General features: G+C 45.8%; 4 protein-coding genes across 4 annotated transcripts; 1 reads left to right on the top strand and 3 right to left on the bottom strand.

Annotated features, from left to right (window-relative positions):
• Positions 1-11: 11 nt before the first annotated feature.
• On the bottom strand, positions 12-2,952 carry JR316_0003326 (Chaperone protein DnaJ; the record flags this gene model as incomplete). Its single annotated transcript, XM_047889099.1, has 11 exons — positions 12-207; positions 269-462; positions 513-563; positions 619-1,461; positions 1,523-1,815; positions 1,866-2,052; positions 2,119-2,219; positions 2,273-2,419; positions 2,471-2,523; positions 2,581-2,738; positions 2,794-2,952. 11 exons carry the CDS (start codon positions 2,950-2,952, stop codon positions 12-14), a joined length of 2,382 nt encoding a protein of 793 aa, XP_047751473.1.
• A 292-nt stretch (positions 2,953-3,244) lies between these two features.
• On the top strand, positions 3,245-4,110 carry JR316_0003325 (putative transcriptional regulatory protein C27B12.11c; the record flags this gene model as incomplete). Its single annotated transcript, XM_047889098.1, has 2 exons — positions 3,245-3,569; positions 3,638-4,110. 2 exons carry the CDS (start codon positions 3,245-3,247, stop codon positions 4,108-4,110), a joined length of 798 nt encoding a protein of 265 aa, XP_047751472.1.
• A 252-nt stretch (positions 4,111-4,362) lies between these two features.
• JR316_0003324 (Proto-oncogene tyrosine-protein kinase Src) lies at positions 4,363-6,142 on the bottom strand (the record flags this gene model as incomplete). Its single annotated transcript, XM_047889097.1, is given in 12 exon segments — positions 4,363-4,773; positions 4,833-4,856; positions 4,916-4,923; positions 4,982-5,042; positions 5,094-5,136; positions 5,189-5,223; positions 5,281-5,379; positions 5,436-5,489; positions 5,537-5,794; positions 5,847-6,015; positions 6,045-6,052; positions 6,065-6,142. 12 exon segments carry the CDS (start codon positions 6,140-6,142, stop codon positions 4,363-4,365), a joined length of 1,248 nt encoding a protein of 415 aa, XP_047751471.1.
• A 2,342-nt stretch (positions 6,143-8,484) lies between these two features.
• On the bottom strand, positions 8,485-10,220 carry JR316_0003323 (putative kinetochore protein NUF2; the record flags this gene model as incomplete). The annotated part of the gene is made up of 9 exons (XM_047889096.1): positions 8,485-8,540; positions 8,602-8,680; positions 8,733-8,927; positions 8,974-9,117; positions 9,170-9,373; positions 9,423-9,579; positions 9,630-9,866; positions 9,916-9,962; positions 10,026-10,220. 9 exons carry the CDS (start codon positions 10,218-10,220, stop codon positions 8,485-8,487), a joined length of 1,314 nt encoding a protein of 437 aa, XP_047751470.1.
• Positions 10,221-19,580: the final 9,360 nt, after the last annotated feature.

The following is a 19,580-nucleotide window of genomic DNA, read 5'->3' as shown; positions in this document are numbered from 1 at the left end:
GTGGCAGATCTCTATCTGCTACCAAAATATCTGGGCCTTCGTCGGCCTCGACCTCTACTTGATACGAAGCCAGGCTCGCGCTCCTCTCCAAACAGATCCTCTGGAACTATGCATGTCTGGATATCCTCTATGTAATTCTCAAAATCTGCCCCAGAGAGAGGGATTGTTGCTTGTGGTACGAGCAATGGAGCTTGACTCGGAATGCGGCTACGGGAAATGTATCAGTTACCCAATAAAATACTCCCAGCAGTGACCATTTTATACCCACTTATTTTCTGCTCGAGCTATCTCTTGCTCCGGGCGTCTACCAGTCGATACATGCGCCAGGAGTAAACTTGAGTCAGTACCGGCGTCTGATCTACGATTAATTTCGGCTGCTTTGGCTCGTTCTTCGACTAGCCGGCGGTGCCTCTCCTTGTCTCTGGCGCTTTGCTCTGCTCGGCGACGCAGTATTTCTTCATTCTGTCCCCAGGGTCACTCTCATAGTGTAATTTGCATTGTAGATGGCTTACCCTTTTCCTGTCAACCTCATCCACTGTATTTTGCCCATCTTTAGCAGTCATCTTTTAATTTGGAGTTCTTTGAGCCACCCATGTTTTTAAATAAAGTGAAAATTACCATATAATGGTGTTTTTTCGAAGATTCTGCCTTTGGCATCGAGCTAATGTTATTGGCTATTGCCAACGTCGGCTTCCCTGCTTGTTCGTTTTTCTTCTCTCGTCTCCTTTTAGCCATGACCTCTTTGCGTTTCTCTTTTATTTTCAAAGATCGGTCTGCTGTGCGTTCATCTACGTTCACTACGTTTGGTGGCGGGACAACTTTCTCAATCTCAACGGGTGCGTCCACGGAAGTCGTCAATGAAGATGTGCGTGAGTGCGATTCCTTACTACGATGTCTGGGCCGCTCAGATGTTTCCATCGCCGGTTCCTCTTTCTCTGATTGATCTTTACCACTTCTCTCTTTTCTCTTTACCATTGGTCTTGAAGTTACTAGGGCACGCTTCTCCACTTCTACTCTTAACGGACTTTCTCCCTCTACTTTTGTTCGAGGTCGTCCTTGAAGTCTACAATCATCTTCCAGTCTTTTTCTTTCCATCTCAGCTTTGAGCCGAGACTGCTCCTGAGCTCTATGGATGGTTTCCAGTTGTTGCCTTTCTTTCATCTCCGCCTGGAGCCGTACTTGTTCTTGTTCCCGGCGATTGTCCTCCAATCGCTGGCGTTCTTCCATCTCTTCCTTGAGACGTGCATGTTCTTGCGCTAATGTGATTGCAGCTTCTTCTCGATCCTTTTCTTCTCGCTTCCGGGCGCGTTCCTCCCGCCTCCTACGATTGATGGTAGCTCGTTCAAGTTCGAGAGTTAATCTTGCCTGCTTTTCTAGGGCTAGTTCTTTTTGGCGTTGCAATTTTTTTGATGGTGCAGGCTCTAGTGGAGATGAATGGATCTCCGGCGGTACGAATCCTTTCTATATTATGAGATAAGGGGTATCAGGGGCCTGAGAGGGTAAAAAACTATGAGCTAATCACCTTTTTCAGCAAAATCTCTTTGATCTCCTCGGAACAATCTTTACTCTTCCAACACCTTTCGACATCATGTGTAGTGGCATGCTTTACTAAAAGTTCCACGACGGACGGAACTCCACTTTCGATAGCTAACTGCAAAGGGGTGAGGCCTGAAAGGGATGCCTTAGATGGATGGTATACGTCAAAAGCCCTCCCGCGGTGTTCCATGATATATTGAACAATACTTGTATTCCCAGCTCTAATCGCCACATGGAAAGGAGTGAGCTGAGCTTTGTTCAGAGCGACAGGATTGGCTCCTATTTTATGAGTCAGAATTATGAAAAAAAAATTAAATCAACGCGTTTACCTCGCTCGATTAGAAACATAAATAACTTTTCATCACAATGGCCTGCTACCACATGTAGTAATGAATCAGAATGTGGTACAGTATCCTGTTTCTTGGGCCCTTTGGATCGTTTTTGGGGTGCATTGACATCGAGATCATACTCAATTATAGCGTTTTTCACGGAAGCAGAATCACCTGAACTAGCCGCCTAATAAAAACAAAAGAAGAACTCTTATATTAATCGATGAGCGAAGAAAGACGGAAAGTAACGAACTCGGAAGGCATTTGCAAGGGCTTTTGCCCTGCGGTCCTCATCTGCTTTATTTCTCTTTTCTAACAAGGAGTGCTCGCGCTGTTCCTGTTCAATTTCCAGCTCTGAATCACGTAGTATTAACTCTTCTGACAGATGCACTGTTTGAAAGGATTACCTAGTTCGCGCTTTCTTTTTTCGTACTCTTCGTTTTCCCTCCTTTGGCGCTCGGTGTTCCTCGCTTGACGTTCTTGTGACTTAGCGAGGCCCCCCGAAAAGCTATAAATGCCTCCTCCGGTTCGTCCAGAGCGTTCATAACGATAGCCTTTATGCCATATTAGAACTTAAAAACTCTTTCCTTTTAGAATGAACTAACGTTGGCCTTTTGAACGCGTATAACGTCCAAACAGCGTTTCAGCGAACATGAACCTATGTAAAATTCGTTAGGTCAAGGTGATCGAACCGACACACGGGAAAATAGAGTACATATAGAATTGATGAAGCTCATCTTCGTCCAAAGGAATATCATCGTCGGCAGCGAATCTGTAAGTATTCTTCGTACTTGTATAAGACGCTTGGAATTCAGAGAGTCCCCATGCAGGGTTGTCCAAATGTCTTTGACAGATGTTCCACGCTGCGCCGATCTGCGGGGTTGGCTTGTGAGAAAGCGGTGCATAATATATTTATACCCCCACAAACTTCTTGAAACCGCTGTGTAGCCTTTGGGTCGCCGTGGTTGCGGTCCGGATGATGGAGGAGAGCTTGTCGCTTATAAGCTTTGGTGGCTACCTGGATATCCGCGTCTGGGTCGATGCCTAGAAGAGTGAAAGCTTGGAGGACCTCTGGCCTGAGCGCCATGCTACTCGAGGTTACTTAATAAAAAGAGCCGGGCGTGACAGACGCGCGTTGGTATATGCGCGGAGTTTTCAGGGCGTGATGGTGAAGACAGGTCCCGATGTGCTCGTCGTAGGCTGTAACGAGTCGACAGCGAGGCGTTGGGGATCGAACTCAGTTCAGATGAACAGGGCACTCTCTAAAAAATAGCAAGGGTGCAACAGCAGATCGGCTGGACAAAGAAGGGCAAGTTTATGTCAGCGATGCCCACTAAGCCGAGAAACGCAAAGTTCAGGCTCACCCTGCTTCTTGTCCCATGCCGTCCGCCGTCGACAAAAGCATCGATGGCGAAGATTCTCTTGAACCACTACCTTTGACTTCTTCCCAACCAATCTCTGCTGTAACCATGCATGTTTACTCCTTCCCAAGCGCTCTCCTGCCCGCCCAGCAGCTGCGTCCCAAACGTAGGCAGGTCAAGAACGCTTGTACTCATTGCCAAAAGGCGTGCAAGAAGTGCGACGACGCACGCCCTTGCCTTCGCTGTATAAAGTACGGTTGCTCCGATGAATGCGTCGATTCCCAAAGGAAAGAGCGCAAGAAGGGCGTGAAGAGAGGGCCTTACAAGAAGCGCGATGGAAGGGGTGCGTCTATGCCTGTGCCTATTAATGTTCTTTTGCCTCTCGTTCTGAGTATATGTGTTGTCTGACAGGGAGGAATATTAACCTGAATGACCTGCCCCCTGAAATCATCGGTGCTTCACACACCAGCATTCCGCCTGGAATGTCACCGAACACTGGTTCCTATGTTCAAATCCCTGGCTTTCCGGGCATTTATACCTCTTATCCTCCGGCGTCTTCCAAACCCAGCAATGTGCCCTCTATGTACTCTACTCCTCACTACATCATGGGCCCCACAATCCCTACGCATACCTTTTTGGCTCAAACATCTCCACATCAGCCCTATGCAACTCATGGCCTTTATCAACTGGCAGGTGTTCCATCACAATTTCATCCACAATACCCAACTGTCGGTCTTCATGACGGGGCAGATCTAAACCATCAATACCCTGTCTACTCAGCATCAGTGTATCCCAAACTGTCCCCACAGTTGATCGTTGATAGTAATGCAAGGCTTGAAGAAGAGGGAGGAACTGGCAAAGCAGTTGGTTCTCGTCATGATTAATTTCTTCCAGTCTTATAAGCCACTGTACATGTTTTCTGACCAGATTCTTCAACTGCTTTGATATTTTGTAAATCTCTTTGTTTCTTTTTGTGCTATGGCCTATGCTTTTCTTCACTTTGTCTCATAAATTTCTTTACCAGCCAAGGTAACAGTCTGTCTGTTCCTCTGCATTGTGGTATATCACAGATAGTATTAATCCAATATATGATTATTGTACAACTCATACTATATATATACCTATCCAACTGTTGCTTAAGCAAAGGCCATTTCCTCCATTGCCTGTATATATGAGGTCACCTGGGCCATTGAGGGCCGTGATGCAGCATCTGTTTGCCAACATGCACATAAAAGCTCCCATAGACCATCTGACAACCAATACTGCAAGGCTTCAGGCCGGGAAGGCATCCTTTTGTGTACTACAATCTCATATATAACCGCAGCTGTCGTTTTACAGTCTGCAAATGGGTGCTTCCCGGTCACCAATTCAAGTATAGCCATGGCGTACGAATACGTATCCGCCTCTACGGTTGGTGTGCTGCCTTCGATCAGTTCAGGAGCCATCCAGCGCGCATTCCCACCAGCAGTCAACGTGGCAGAAGCGCTCTTCTCCGTGACTTCCTCGATAACTTTCGACATCCCGAAGTCACAAATGCATGCTTCGCCCTGACGTCCGAGCAATAGCTTCGTTAGCTTGGTAGGTTATCGACGATACAAATGTGTACCTCTCCAGTCACCAGGATGTTAGCCTGTTTGAGTTTAGTGTGCAGTTAGAAGGAAGTGAATCGAAAGTTAGACAGAGACGCACACATTTCACTGGGAGTAACATTAAGGCTCGTTATCTTTCCAAAAGAGTAATACCGATTTCACTCACTGTTTCCGTGGATGATTTTGCGTGAGTGTAGATATGCTAGCCCTTGAGCGGCACCGCGTATCTGGCAGGTAATCAGAGTGCAGTTTGAAGGAACGCTACCGGATATACTAACCAGACGAATGCGGGTGTTACTATCTCCGTGAGTTTTGACGTATCTGTAAATGGAAGATGATTTAGTTGGATATAGTAAACGAAAGAATTCCATACTCAAGTACGTTTCCATTCTCTTGCCAGGGTGACACCTAAGGGTTCAAAGCAGCGTAAGTGTGCGGGAGATGTTCAAAGACAGATTCATTCACCATATGAATATGCTGACCCATGTCAGTAACAATTCCATAAAATGGGAGTATGTGATCATTCTTCAAGCCAGCCCACATGTTAATCTCGTTTTCAAAACGCTACAACGACCAGTAAGGTTAAAACGATCTTTCCGTGCCATGTTTCATTTCCTGACCTTCTTAGCTTTTGGGTCGGCTGCCCTAATATTTCTGAGAGCCTTTAAAGCGACCTTATGATGTATATAAGCGGCATTTCAACCTTCAGCAATTTCTTCACCTTTTTCTCCCCAAGCCACAGGCCTAGCCAAACATCGCTATAGGTCCCACCTGCAATGGGTATTGTGTCCAACCGTTTAACCTCCCCGTCTAGAATTTTGATAGTCGGGGGAATCCCAGTTTCGCGATGGAGAGTAATAAGATCTCGTTGAAGTTCTAAGTAAAGTTGACTATCCGAAACTTGAGGGAGCGGGGACGTAGAGCGAACTATGTCATCTCCAAACTGTCTTTCTTGGACTTTTCTTAGTTGCCGCAAATCCTGCAAGACTGGTTGTTCAGATACGCAACGCAAATAAAAACGAGGCGCTAACATTTTGGCCACCAGCCATCAATTGCTCAGCAATATCGACACTGGCATTTTGCAACTCGTTGGAACTGAGAGCGCGATGTAAAAGTTCACGCATTTCACGCATTTCTTCTGTTTGACTCCTCATGATATCGTGCATTTCGCGTTGTGACGAGTGCAATGTGATAGTAGAGCTATGGAACATCAGAGACAAATCACAAACCTTACTAACTGCGCACTCACTTGATCTGAAGAAGAATCTCGTGGGTCCAAATCATATCGCGAAGGAGGGGGGTTTGCACATACCGAAAACAATGTCATTGCGGTATCAAGTTCAGAATCACATAATTCTATTCCTTCTTTTATGTCGCCATTCTTAACTGCCAAACGAGGACGTAAGAACTGGGGTGTAAAGAGCATATTTTCTTGCGGTAATCACTGAAAGTCATCACAGAGTTATAGCTCGACCAACGTAAAGTCCTTTTCTGAATTCTCTCTAGTATTCTTAAGAAGAGGTGTTTATGAACACCAACAATCTGATCCGGCTTGAAATACTCACGGGACAAGTTGGTCCACAATATTCTGTAACTCAGAGCCCTCCAACTTCGAAGCTTGGTCACTTAGCATGCCGAGAACTTGTAAGCATCTAGTTGACAGTTGCCTTGTCCTTCTCTGAGAGAAATGTTAGTAGTAGGAAGTGGAAGAATGAATCGATATAGTCATACCTTGTGAACTTTTACATCCTCACAAGTACGGACTATTCCATCTACGACTGTAGCTGCAGCACCGATGAAAGGTACGCCGCAGACTGCAGCGATATTCAACGCTCCGTTAGAGACGTCGAGAACTTTCAACATCAGAAAACACAGATAGAGATCACTGAAAGGGAATGCTGCAATATATCAGGAAAACAGCGGCCTTGAGGCCAGCACGGTAATATTTCAAGGGGCTTCCAACGATAACCATGATGATGATGAGGTCCGTGTGAAGATGTGTGATCATTGGGTTCAATGACCATTGACGGAAGTAGCATGTGATCCTTTCTTCAATTAGTACGCGTTCAACGAAGACTTCACTGACAAGCAGCTTTGACTCTACTCCCAAATTCGTCTCTCTGGGACTTTGTATGTTAATCCGAAAATCCGATGTCGCCTCGAAAAAGGAGACGTGATGCTGCTTTCCCAGAAGAAGATATAGATGTTTCAACGGACCCTATTCCAGAAATCACCAATTCAACCGAACAACAGAGAGCAGAAAAAGAACAAGAGGTCTGGGATGCTATCAGGGAGGCCCATTATGAAGGTATGGATCTTTATAGCATGCTTTGGGTCCATTTGACCTACATGTATTTGCAGCCATCGAACAATTACCGCTAACGTTGCACCGTCAACTTTCTCTCATGCGTCAGCTCGACGAGCACACACTAGGTTAGATCTTGCTGTTGCTACAGTTTTTACAATCCATGAACAAACGAACTATAGCATGTGCTGCTAGTATACGCCCTGCATTACAGAAATATATTAAACAACGCCGAGCCATGGCAGGAATCGTGGATGATACCACGGAAACTGCATCAGAAAATGGATCTACTAATGTCTCAACGCATGAAGAACAACTTGTGATAAATACACCGTCCACAAACACATCGTTATCCCTGAATGGTTTCTCTACAGGTCCTACGAAGAAGCCGGAGAACAATGGGAAGTCTACTTCCTCTCCGTCACAAACACCAACACGAAGCGGATCTGTTCTTGAAATTAGGAGATCTGTTGGGCCTGATAAAAACAAGAAAATGACAACCACCAGAGATCTTATTACTCATGTCGCTTCAATGGCGGAAGAACTGCTTCGAGCCTCGCAAGAGAAAGTAAACATTGCTCAAGCTAACCACGAATCGGTATGATAATAAACCAAAAATCGCAATTTAAATCTTTCTGGCCTAATTCACTTTTAGGTGGAAAGACATATACGGCTTCTCGATCAAGCTATCAAGGAACAAGAAGCTACATTAACTGCTGAAGCATCTCGTTCGTCTAACGGAGTCACTTTGCACCTTCCTGAAGTGGACGCTCCGAAATACCCTCGAAAGTCTCGCAAAGTTTCTAATCTCTCAGAGGATTATGAAGATGATGATGCAGGAATTTATACCAACGCTGGATATGATGACTATGGTCAAAGTTCATATATGGATAACGGTATCGATGTAGGGCAGGGAGGGAAGAATTCTACGTCGCTTACAATAACATTACCCGCAACAAATCCGAACGAAGAGGTATATTGTTATTGCAATCGGGTCTCTTTTGGAGAGGTATGTCACGTATTTTGTGTCATGCATCTTCGTTACTACTTCACAATTTTAGATGATTGCTTGTGATGGTGAATCCTGTGAGGGTGAATGGGTGAGTGCGATTCATTCGCCAAAGAGCTAATCTTTATCTCAAGATATATATAATGTAGTTTCACCTTGGTTGTGTTGGTTTAACTGAAGTTCCAGAGGGGAAATGGTATTGTGAGAATTGCAACACCGATGATCTGTAGTGGTTATATTAAAATAAACTGGGTATAATCACTACATTCCGTATAATACACTATGATTGTCGAGATGATTTTACACATGCGATTAAATTATTCCAATAAATACGCATACTCGTTCTCCATCTTCATCACTCTGAAACGACTCGCATGTTTAATTTATTAGCAAGTGTTTCCATGTAAACGTCTGTTACAGCCATTTAAGAGGCGTTCGAAAGATTGAGAAGGATCAAAAAAATACGGCGTACCAGTTTCATGGCGAAGTCTCCAATATTCAGCAAGGAGCTCATTTAGTTCTACTTCACTTTGCTTCAAGTGTTTGTGCATCTATAAGAAAATTAAGTTCTCTGCAAATCATTGAGGGATTACAAGGACATACGGATGCCTCCACCTGATTTGCTTCATCACGAACTTCTTCAATTTGTTTGTCGTTTTCTCTTCTTTCAATAACCATCTGACTGTATTCCTGCTGTAGACGCACAATGGTCTTTTGAGTTGACGTTTTCTTTTCTTCTGCGTGCTTTTTAGCACGTTCCAGTTTAAGATTAGCATTGGCAAGTTGATCGTTGACGCGCTGGATGACAGGTAAGATATGGAAAGTGGAAGGACATAGCTTTTACCTCCTGTCTAGATCGAAGTTCGTTTCTTTCGATGACCTTTTCTTCCAAGTGATATCGAAGTTCACCTAGAGCTTTTTGAGAAAGTTCTAGGGATTGGACCTCTCGTTCAATGCTTTGGATTTGTTCAATGCAGCCGCGAACGTCCTATATATAAATCTTAATAAATGAAGATAGTCGCGCATTGATGCCAAATCACCTTTTCAATGTTATGAAGTGCATTGATCTTTGCCTGTAGATCGCGAGACTTAGCTTCTTGCATGGCCACAGTCTTTTTATCTTCCATTGCGGTGTTGGACATAATTGAAATAGTCTTTTTAATCCTTTCAGGAGATTGTACAATTCGCGAACGCGTTCTTTGGATCGAATCTTCGAGTGTCTTGATTTCTGAGTTGAGAATTTCCTGGTCGCATATAGTTAGTGGCTTACAGGCTACGAGTACTAAATGGTACCTTTCGATTAATAAGCTCGTTTCTGTCTGCTCTATACTGCTCCACGTCCCTAACTGCCTTAGTCTGCGCGTCCTTCGTCATGAGCATAGTGCTGGATAATGTGGTGTTTTCTGCATTCAACTTTTCACACATTGGTTTGTCCTTAGCTATCCGAGCACTGAAGTGGTAGTCAGTACCCAAATGAGACAGTTGATCTCCTCCACACACCTTAGTTCGTCGTATTGCCCTTGAATATCACGAAGTTGAACTGCAGCATTATTTCGCTGGATGATAATGGCATCCGAGCGATCCCTCAAGTCTTTTAAAAATGTATCACAAAATTGTTCGGTGAACCTGATAAAGTTGATAAAAGCCGATAACAAGATCATAGTTCGAGTCTGTTGAGGAGCGAACACATCTTGTGCATTGAAATCATCGACTCTTGCGGCTTTGGCGAATCGTGTTCTGGAGCGCGTTTTAGCGGAAAGAACATAAATACCAAGATACGGCTTACAGATGATATAGTAGGATGTTGCTAGCTAATGCAGTCTCGTACAGGTCCTAATGGTTCGTATGTCAAAGTGTCAGGTACCAGCACGTAGTAGACAGCAACAGTAAATATACCTTTTCGTCAACTTGGGATGCATTCAAAGCTATTTGAGATGGCTCTCTCAGGGATTCGTGGGTCAAATCAGTGGCCTGCTGCAGACAGGCGCAATAGAGGCCCTCGACGAAATCCGGTGAGGGATTTTTCAGTTGCTCCGGAGTGACTGTAATGTTCCAGCCAGCGAAGGCATTAATGACCTCCGGTATCGACATTTCCGGAAATATGCCTTTATTCATAATTGCTGCCCTGTCGCTAATGATTACGCTTTATTGGTTATCCTGTGAGGGAATAGATGAGTAGATTTACCAAGCGCCGTTACATGTTGAAATCGTTCGTTTAGGACGCGACGATCACGTGAGATGCGCGTACCGTCACACCAGTCGTTGGACGTTACTTGTAATTCACCTTTCATGTGGCTCCCCAGTTAGCTATTTCTGTCCAGAATCCGTTACCCGCCAGACCCAAGCCAGACCGGACCTAGCTTGTCAACAATTCTGGCGTCGATAGCTATATCCAAGATCGACAAGATCGATTTAAGAGGCTCTCCTTATCCATCAATTAGAATCCCCGTTCGGCATGCAAAGTTCAAGCAATGTCGGTTCAAGTGCAGGAACACTCAAGGTAGGTGGTTATGTGATTCCAGCCAAAGTTTTTTGAATTGGCTCAATTAATTGTTATACATAGACTTCGAAATTTAAGCCTTCGGTCTCAGCTAACAGGCCGGTCTTAGGAACGTTTTCCACCCCTGGGTTCCAAGTGACAAAGATACTACCAAACCCATCGAAGGATGTGGTGTATGTCTCTAGCGATTCGGCCCCGTCAACACCAGGCCCTGTAAAGAGGAATTCCTCTGTTAACTCTCTCGTTGAAGAAGTTTCCCCCCATCCTCCCAAAAGACAGAAAATGGTTTCTGAGGAAAAGGAAAACGTGTTGGTCGCATCTTCAAAAATTAATTGTACCCTTCCCCAAGCCCCTCGGGATACAGGACACTGTGATCTTGACGCAGTACGCATAATGCTTATAGAGTGTCTTCTATTTTCGCACCTCACACCCTTTTAGGAACCGCCAGCCATGCTGGAGAAGAAACAATTGTCAGTTCTTTTGCTTGAAAGGTATATCTCTGCGCAGTGTATCGAGTACCATAAAGGGGATGCAACGAAGGACTTGGTCCTTCTTGAAGATATTAAGTCAGTTAATTCGCTATAGTTGCATGAGCCTAACTGATAACTTGCAATTAGGCGGTTGATAGATTGCCGGTTGCAAGCTATTCAAACAGCTATCACAGCGAAAACCTACGGAGATCGACATCTGTCGACTATACCAACACCGGGAGGTAATACGCCAATCCCAACCGCAACTTTTCCGAATGCATCCACAGGGAATCTCATTAACTCATCTAACCAGCATACTACCCCACATGCCGTCATGGACGTCGTTTCCCGTGTTTCTCCTCCTAAAGGAAGACAGGTAGAGGATGAGGATGATGAACTCTGGAAAGGAATGGACGACCTCTCGCACATCATACCAGATTTCTCACATTCTGCTAACACGAGTAACGACGAAATCTCGTCGAGTCCTTTCTATGCGGAAATCATGCACAAACTCAGACACGTTTTCAAACTCACAAATTTTCGAAATAATCAACTTGAGGCTATTACGGCAGCCCTCGAGGGGAGAGATGTTTTCGTCCTAATGCCAACTGGCGGAGGGAAAAGTCTTTGCTTTCAATTGCCAGCTGTGTGCACAAACGGAAGGACAAAAGGTGTCACAGTCGTTATATCCCCATTGGTGGCGTTGATGAAGGATCAAGTGGATAGTTTGTCCAAGAAAAGGATAGACGCACGTTTATCGAGTTCCGACAATTCAGGTGATGACTGGCAGCATCTGGTTAGGGCCGAGTCGAAACCTAACCTATGGTATATCACTCCGGAAAAACTGGATGCAAGCAGTTCTGTAGACAAGATTCTTACAGCGCTTTATAACCAGGGTAACTTGGCAAGATTTGTTATCGACGAAGCTCATTGTATTTCAACATGGGGTCAAGACTTCCGGGAAGCGGTTAGTGCAAAATGTTGTCCTTAATACTGTTGCTGAACTTTCCCCCAGTATACCCGTCTAGGAAAGTTGCGCAAGGAATACAGCAATGTGCCCATCATGGCTCTCACTGCTACAGCTAACAAGCGGACCGTCAAGGACATCGTTGCACAACTCGGCATGAAAAATGAGGCTACATTTATTCAATCTTTTAACAGACCAAATCTTACCTACACTGTGCGACTGAAGAAGAATCCTTTAACCGACATTATCACGTTCATTAATACATACCACAAAGGGCACACCGGTGTTATTTACTGCCTGTCTCGAAATAGTTGCGAGAAAGTTGCAGCCAAACTATGTGAGAAAGGCATCAAAGCATCGTATTTTCACGCAGGGATGTCCCCTCAGAACAAAGAGCAGGCAGCCCAAGATTGGCAGAATGATAGAACATTAGTCATTGTTGCAACAGTAAGTGTTATTACTACTGTAATTTGCTTCACCCGCTAACTTAGTTAAGATTGCTTTTGGCATGGGCATCGATAAAGCTGATGGTATTGTCAATTTATTTTTCATTGTGTCTGCTACTAATCAAGTCCTGATGCAGTTCGCTTTGTTATCCATCATGATATGCCCAAATCTTTGTCAGGGTAAGAATCCAGAAGGATAGTGATTTTTGACTCCAGAGACAATTCTAATGTTTACCTAGATATTATCAAGAAACTGGACGGGCGGGTCGGGATGGCAAAGCCGCTGATTGTCTGACGCGTAGGTTGCAATACATGAAGCCTCAGTTACACACATTGATCATTAATCTGATGCTAGTCTATTCCGGCAAAGATTTGTGCAGGCTCATCGACCAGATTAGAAAAACCGAAGACTCAACACCTGACAGTAAGCGGCGGCAAATTGAAGGGGTCAGGGAAGTCTATAAATTCTGTGCAAACATCTCTGAATGTCGCAGAGTTCAAATTCTGCAGCATTTCGACGAAAAATTCGCCCCAAGAAATTGCAATCGTGGTTGCGACAACTGTCAATCAGATTCAGGGAGATTAGTAAAAGAGGATGTCACTAAACATGCTCAGGCTGCACTTAACCTCATTCAACATGTTCTTAACCACGGTGACCAAATAACTCAGCCTCAACTCCTGCAGGTTATGCGTGGTTCGGGTGCTTCTGATGTCAAGATGCGGTTCGAAAAAAATCCCTATTATGGATCGCTATCCAAAGTTCCAATCGAACTGATTGAACTTATGTTCAATCGACTCATTTTCCTGGAAATGATCTCCTACAACTCTGTGCTCAAGAATCATGGGTTCCACGTTGATTACCTTGAGGTAAGTTTGTTTTACACCCCTGAAGCCTGTTCTAAATGGATTATGTATACAGTTAGGACCACAAGCATCATCTCTGCTTAACGGCCAAATAAAAATTGTTCTGGATTGGCATCCCAAACCGGAAAAGGAGCCGAAGCAGCGGAAGAAAGCGGTGGGGGGTGGCGACTCTGTGAGCACTGCGCCAAAGTCACGTAGAGGAAAGAAGAAGGCCGAAGTTGAAGACGATCCAATTGAGCTTTCGGATGACATGTACGATATGGATGATCCTGTCACTGAAGCACACTCTCCGTATTCTGCTGGCCCCATTAAATCATGTACCTCTCTCCCTGTTGTCTCTGACATCACAGTGAACACTTCTGTAATAACCAAGCCTCTGAGACGCTCCACTACTGACCCAGTGGAAGTCTTGTACACCAAAATGTTGGACCTACGGAAAGAGGTACGTTTGCATACAATTGTTCGATCATTTGAGTGTTTGTTTTATACTTCTCCGCCGCAGATCATGCTGTCAGAGAATCTTCAGCTTCCAGACGAAGTGTTCCCTGACCACGTTTTACAAAACCTGAGTGCTGTTTGTCCATCTGGTAAAAGTGTTCCTTCTTCATTCAAAAAGATCTTCCAGGCTAATTATATCTCTAGATTATCATTCATTCAAAATCGAGTTAGCCAATTGCGTGGACTTGCCTGAACCTAGACTTTCCCAATATATTGAGAATAAATGGTATAGCCACGGCCAACGATTCCTTGAATTGTGTATCAATCAGAACAAGATGTTGCATAGGTATCGAATCAGTTAATCCCTTTATTGTCGGACGTAGCTAACGGAAAAAACCTTTTTACCACATAGTAAATTCAAGCCTGTGGATAGCCCTGCATCCCTTACATCCAAATATGAATATCGACCACCAGCTGGCCCAAGTTCCAATGTGGCAGCACCGGCCTTGCCCTTGCAGAGAAGCAAATCAAAGTTCAAGCCGGCAGTTTGATATTCCACACATATACTCTGCACTAAAGTTGTCCTGCCTTTTGTCTTCAACGTGACGCTAACTCAGTACTCAGCTCTATTCTTTATATGATGCACATATTATTCTTATCAAAACATATTTTGTACTTTACTAAATGCCTGCCAATTTTATTGTACTTGACTCTTTTGCGTACACCTGCTGATTTAAACTCTACTTCTTGTCTGCGCTTCGAGAGTCTTTGCGCTTTCCCAACTTTCTAGATTGACTTCAGTTTGGTGCAATGACAAAGCAATTAATCTAAAGCACAAATGTCTTAACGCAAGTCTATTCAATATTAGAAACTTACCTTGCAATTAGCATTCGCGATATGAGATCATCGGGGGAAAAGGTGGTTTTATTTGTCTTCGCTCCATTGTTTCCCTCGGAGGACCGTTCTCGAATGAAATCTTCTTCGACATGCTAAAGTCTGCGCTCAACAATGTATGTCTTCAGTTCTATTCAGAGAAAGACGTGCCTTTCCTAACACGTCGGCAACAGCGACATTTCCAATCATTGAACCTCCTGCCAATTGGCGGAATTGTAAGAGTTTATCAGCAGGCGGAAGTCGTATAGTGTCTGCTGCATTGTAAAGCCTATGTTTGATATCATTGGCTTCGGAAACCATAGGCCGAAGAGGAACAACAATATCCGTCTGAAAGCGGGAATTCATGTTTCGATTCAAGACGTTCCGATAAATTCAAAGATTACCTTGAAAAATGTACTTTTTCTCCCCTCTGTTGTAACGAGAAAGTTTACTTCTGTTTCAAATTGGAAGCTACTGAATGGAAAGACGTATTGCAGATTTTGTTCCGACATCATGTCTTGAGTTGCGCGTATGTTCATCACACCTGAGTAAGAAATATATTACTCCATATTCGGTTTTCAATAAAAAAAGATACATGCCTTTATTGAAAATGTCTCCTTCAGTGACTGCACCTTCGGCAAGGACAAGAACAGTCCCTTTCGGTAATTGTAGATGACCACTGTGCAAATCTTCATCTATGGACTCAGGATAAAAGGGAGTGTTATTTAATGTATTGAGAGTGAGCGGCAGGATGGACACGAGAGGAAATATATGCGATAGAACATGATATAAAGTCGGTTTTGCTTCTAAATTGTCTGGGGGCGCTGTCATGATATGACCACACACGTGATCCCGCGCTGTTATCCTCCTTCGTAGATACAGTATATCCTTTAGCTTTGACCACTTCGTTATTAGGTATGTACTACTGGTACATACTCCATTCTTTATATAACTTCGTTATTAGGTTACCTTTCGTGCTGCATTGCAGACCACAGTGAGAACCTTACACTTGGTCAAAGCTCTTATACGTTCAACCCGTTTCCTTCCGGAGAAATTTTTTTTTTCGGCATTTGCGCCTTTGGGGCTTCTTTCCAGCATGCCGGATGGGAATTCCACTACGATAGGAGAGGGCGAGCATCCGCCGCCACCCCCCACGATCACCAATCCTATTGCGCAGGAGGTTTATACGGCCTTGGAGGTGTTGCTTGCACCCAGGTTGTCCGAGTTGGAGCGAGGCCTGGAGGAGGCGGCAGAGGGTTTTTCTCGTCTAGAGGTGCAGAACCAGGAACTCCGCGCTGCGTTGGCGGCAACCGAGCAACGACTTGATGCCGTGAGCGCCGCTCGTGCTCGTCCCTCTCGGATGCCGAAAGTTAATCCTGCCACGGTGTTTGATGGGACAAGCAAACAGAAAGCGGAGGAGTGGGTTCAGCAGATATCGGTTAACCGCCACTTTGAGGAGTTTTCCAATGATGCGCAGTGTATTCTATGGGCGCAGTCTTATCTATCTGGGCAGGCATACTCGTGGTCGGCAGTCATTACACTCGGCGACGCAGAGGGTGGAAATTCCGAACTCCGTGAAAATTGGGATGCATATCTGGCAGCATTCAAGGCCACATTCTGCTCTCGTGACTCGGCACGCGATGCTACACAGCGCCTCTTGGGCTTCAAGCAGGGCCAGAAATCCGATACCCAGTACATTACTGAGTTCCGCGAGTTGGTTGCTCGGTTGCCAGTAGCAGATAGGACTGGGACATTTGTGGATGCGTGTTTCTGGGCTGGTTTGTCTTTACAAACCAAGCAGCTTCTGGCTCACTCAGACTTCAAGGGGGCAGAGGAAGCCCAGGCAATTCTTTTGCGTCGCGAAACACGACATGCAGACATTGCAGCAGAACTACGACGTCACGCTCCTCACCCACACCGCAGTCCTGCAGTGCCTACACCTGCTATTGCACGGTCAGCTTTACCTTCAGGAACTCATGCTGTTCAACCCCGCCCTGCTCAGGCATCCCTTCCTCCTGCTCCACGTGATCCTAATGCTATGGATGTTGATGCGGCCCGGCACTTACCTCGGAAATGCTATCGATGTGGAGAGAGTGGTCATGTTCGTGCCAACTGTCCATCTACTGTTGCTCGGCTGCGGGCAGGGCTTTTAGAGGAGGTCACAAAGGTGCTTGAAGCACATGGATTGGGAACAGTTTCCTCCGAGCCACCCATAGCGGAACCTGCAGCCCCCGAGCCGGGTTTTGTGTAGGGTTGCCTTGCCTTGTCGCTGCAAGTGCAACCCAGAACAGGTTTTCTGTACTTACGCCTCCAAATAAATTGGTTTTGACTGGTCCAAATCAGACTGTGCCTCGCCGCCGTCGTTGTCGGACCCGCCGTGCAGCTGTGATTCATGCTCGTTCTCCTCGATCACAGTTTTCTTCCTTTGAAATTCCAATTACTATTCATGTACACAAAACCGCGACACCCAATGTGCCTACCATTATTGATACTAGGGCAATGCTAGATTCGGGCGCTAGCTGCTGTTTCATTAATCCACGTTTTGTGGAGCAACATGGCCTAATTTCAATCCCAAAGAAGAGGAGCCTCCGTTTGCGCACAATTGACAACTCTGAAATCAAGTCGGGTCTTATCACTCATGAAGTCCACCTCAAGGTTTTCATCGACTCACATTCGGAATTGCTAGTATGCGATGTTACTGATATTGGGGATGACAACCTTATATTTGGGATTAACTGGCTACGGCGACACAATCCGGTGGTAGATTTTGACCGCTCTACCTTGGATTTTACTTCGGAATACTGCAGGCAGAGGTGCTTACCTTTGCCGGAGGCCATAACTGCTGCAGCTGCTTCACCTTCACCTGGAAGGCTGCGTAAGCGACTGCTAGAAAGGCAACGCCGCCGTGCACGCCAGCACGCACGGGAGGCGAGACGTACTGGGTTGGAAGTTGAGGCTGATGATGTGGAGAGGTTGAAGCTGTTACATCCAGTCCGGCAAAAACCAGGCCGTAAGACACCTCACACGCATAGCCAGTGCCGCCAAACCAACACATGTGGCGCTACGGGCCGACTTCGCATTCGGAGGGAATCTCTGCACTTTTTAAAATGTTCGCGTGCAAGTTGGACACAGATGACACGTGACCTACAGGCAGATGCACTTCGTGTTGCACATGCAGAGATTGCAAAAGCTTTGGAGCATGCAGTGCAACAAGAAGAGGCAGGTGGGGTGGTTGAGGGTGTGTCCTTGGAACAGTGCTGGGATGGAGAATCACACCGTGGATGCCAGGGGCCAGGTATTCGTGCTGCCGCCAGTCATTCAGTATCACAGCGCCTGGCAGAGGCTGCAACTCCTGCAAAAGCTACTGGCTCAGTTGAAGATTTAGTGCCTGCAGAGTTTCACGAATTTTTGGATGTCTTTGATAAGGGTCGGTCCGAACGGCTTCCGGCCCATAAGCCCCATGATTTGGCGATTGAGTTAGAGGGCAATGTGCCACCTCCTGTTGGCAAGCTATACCAGATGTCAGCAGCAGAGCTTCGGGCACTGAAGGAATTCATTGATGACAACCTCAAGAAGGGTTATATACGGCCCTCCAAGGCCCCGTGTGGAGCTCCTGTTTTCTTTGTCAAAAAGAAGGACGGATCTCTCCGTCTTGTGGTGGATTTTCGTGCACTCAATGCCATCACGCGGCCCGATGCATACCCAATTCCTCTCTCCGCTGAACTCCTAGACCGTCTCAAGGCAGCAAAGGTTTTCACTACCTTAGACATGCGATGGGGTTACTACAATGTGCGCATACGGGAAGGTGATGAATGGAAGACTTCTTTCCGGACCCGTTATGGCCAATTTGAATTTTTGGTTATGCAGTTTGGTCTTCGCAATGCTCCGGCTGCCTTTCAGCGCATGGTTAATGATCTATTCCATGACCTTGTCGACATTAATGTGGTACTCTACCTGGACGACATTATTATCTTCTCTCAAGACCCTTCAAAACACGACGAACAGGTTAAGGAAGTCTTGCGTCGCCTTCGGAAAGCAGATCTGTTTCTGAAACCAGAGAAGTGTCAGTTCCGCACGACAGAAGTGGATTATTTGGGATTTCGTATCTCACCTGGTTGTGTTGGCATGGACCCAGTCAAGGTCAGCGGGGTAACGGATTGGCCAGTGCCACGCAATGTTCGGCATGTTAGTCGCTTCCTTGGCTTCTGTAACTTCTATCGCCGCTTTATTGCAGACTATGCCAACATTACCCGCCCACTGGAGAATTTGAAGCGGAAAGACATGGCTTGGAGGTGGGGTGATGTGGAGCAAGCGGCGTTTGCACAGTTGAAGCAAGCATTTATACAAGCACCAGTATTGATGCTGCCGGAAATGGAGGCGCCATTCCATGTTGAGACGGATGCATCAGATTTTGCTGTAGGAGCCATCCTGTCGCAGAAGGATGCAGCTGGTGATTGGCGCCCCGTGGCTTACTTTTCAAAGGCTATGCAACCCGCAGAGCGCAACTATGATGTTCACGACAAGGAGTTGTTAGCTGTTGTGCGTGCTCTTGAAGTCTGGCGACCATACCTGGAGGGCAACCCCTTCTGTATTGATATATTTTCTGATCATCGCAACCTGGAGTTCTTCATGACAGCTCGTGATTTGAATCGCAGACAGGCGCGGTGGAGCCTTTTTTTGAACCGTTTTGTCTTCAAGATCCACCACCGGCCTGGCCGTTTGAGTGCAGGTCCAGACGAGTTGTCTCGTCGTGCTGACCACATCCACGGGATGGCCCGTGACAATGCTGCTATGGAGATCTTGCCAGCAGAGAGGCTGGGGCAGGATTCCAATGATGGTGGTGGTGGTACGGTGTTGGGAAAGCGAGGTGTGGTGCTGGAGCTGCGTTGTTGT

Source organism: Psilocybe cubensis, chromosome 3 (genome assembly GCF_017499595.1).
Source record: "Psilocybe cubensis strain MGC-MH-2018 chromosome 3, whole genome shotgun sequence".
NCBI classification, from domain to species: domain Eukaryota; kingdom Fungi; phylum Basidiomycota; class Agaricomycetes; order Agaricales; family Agrocybaceae; genus Psilocybe; species Psilocybe cubensis.
This window is presented reverse-complemented; position numbering and strand designations above follow the sequence as displayed.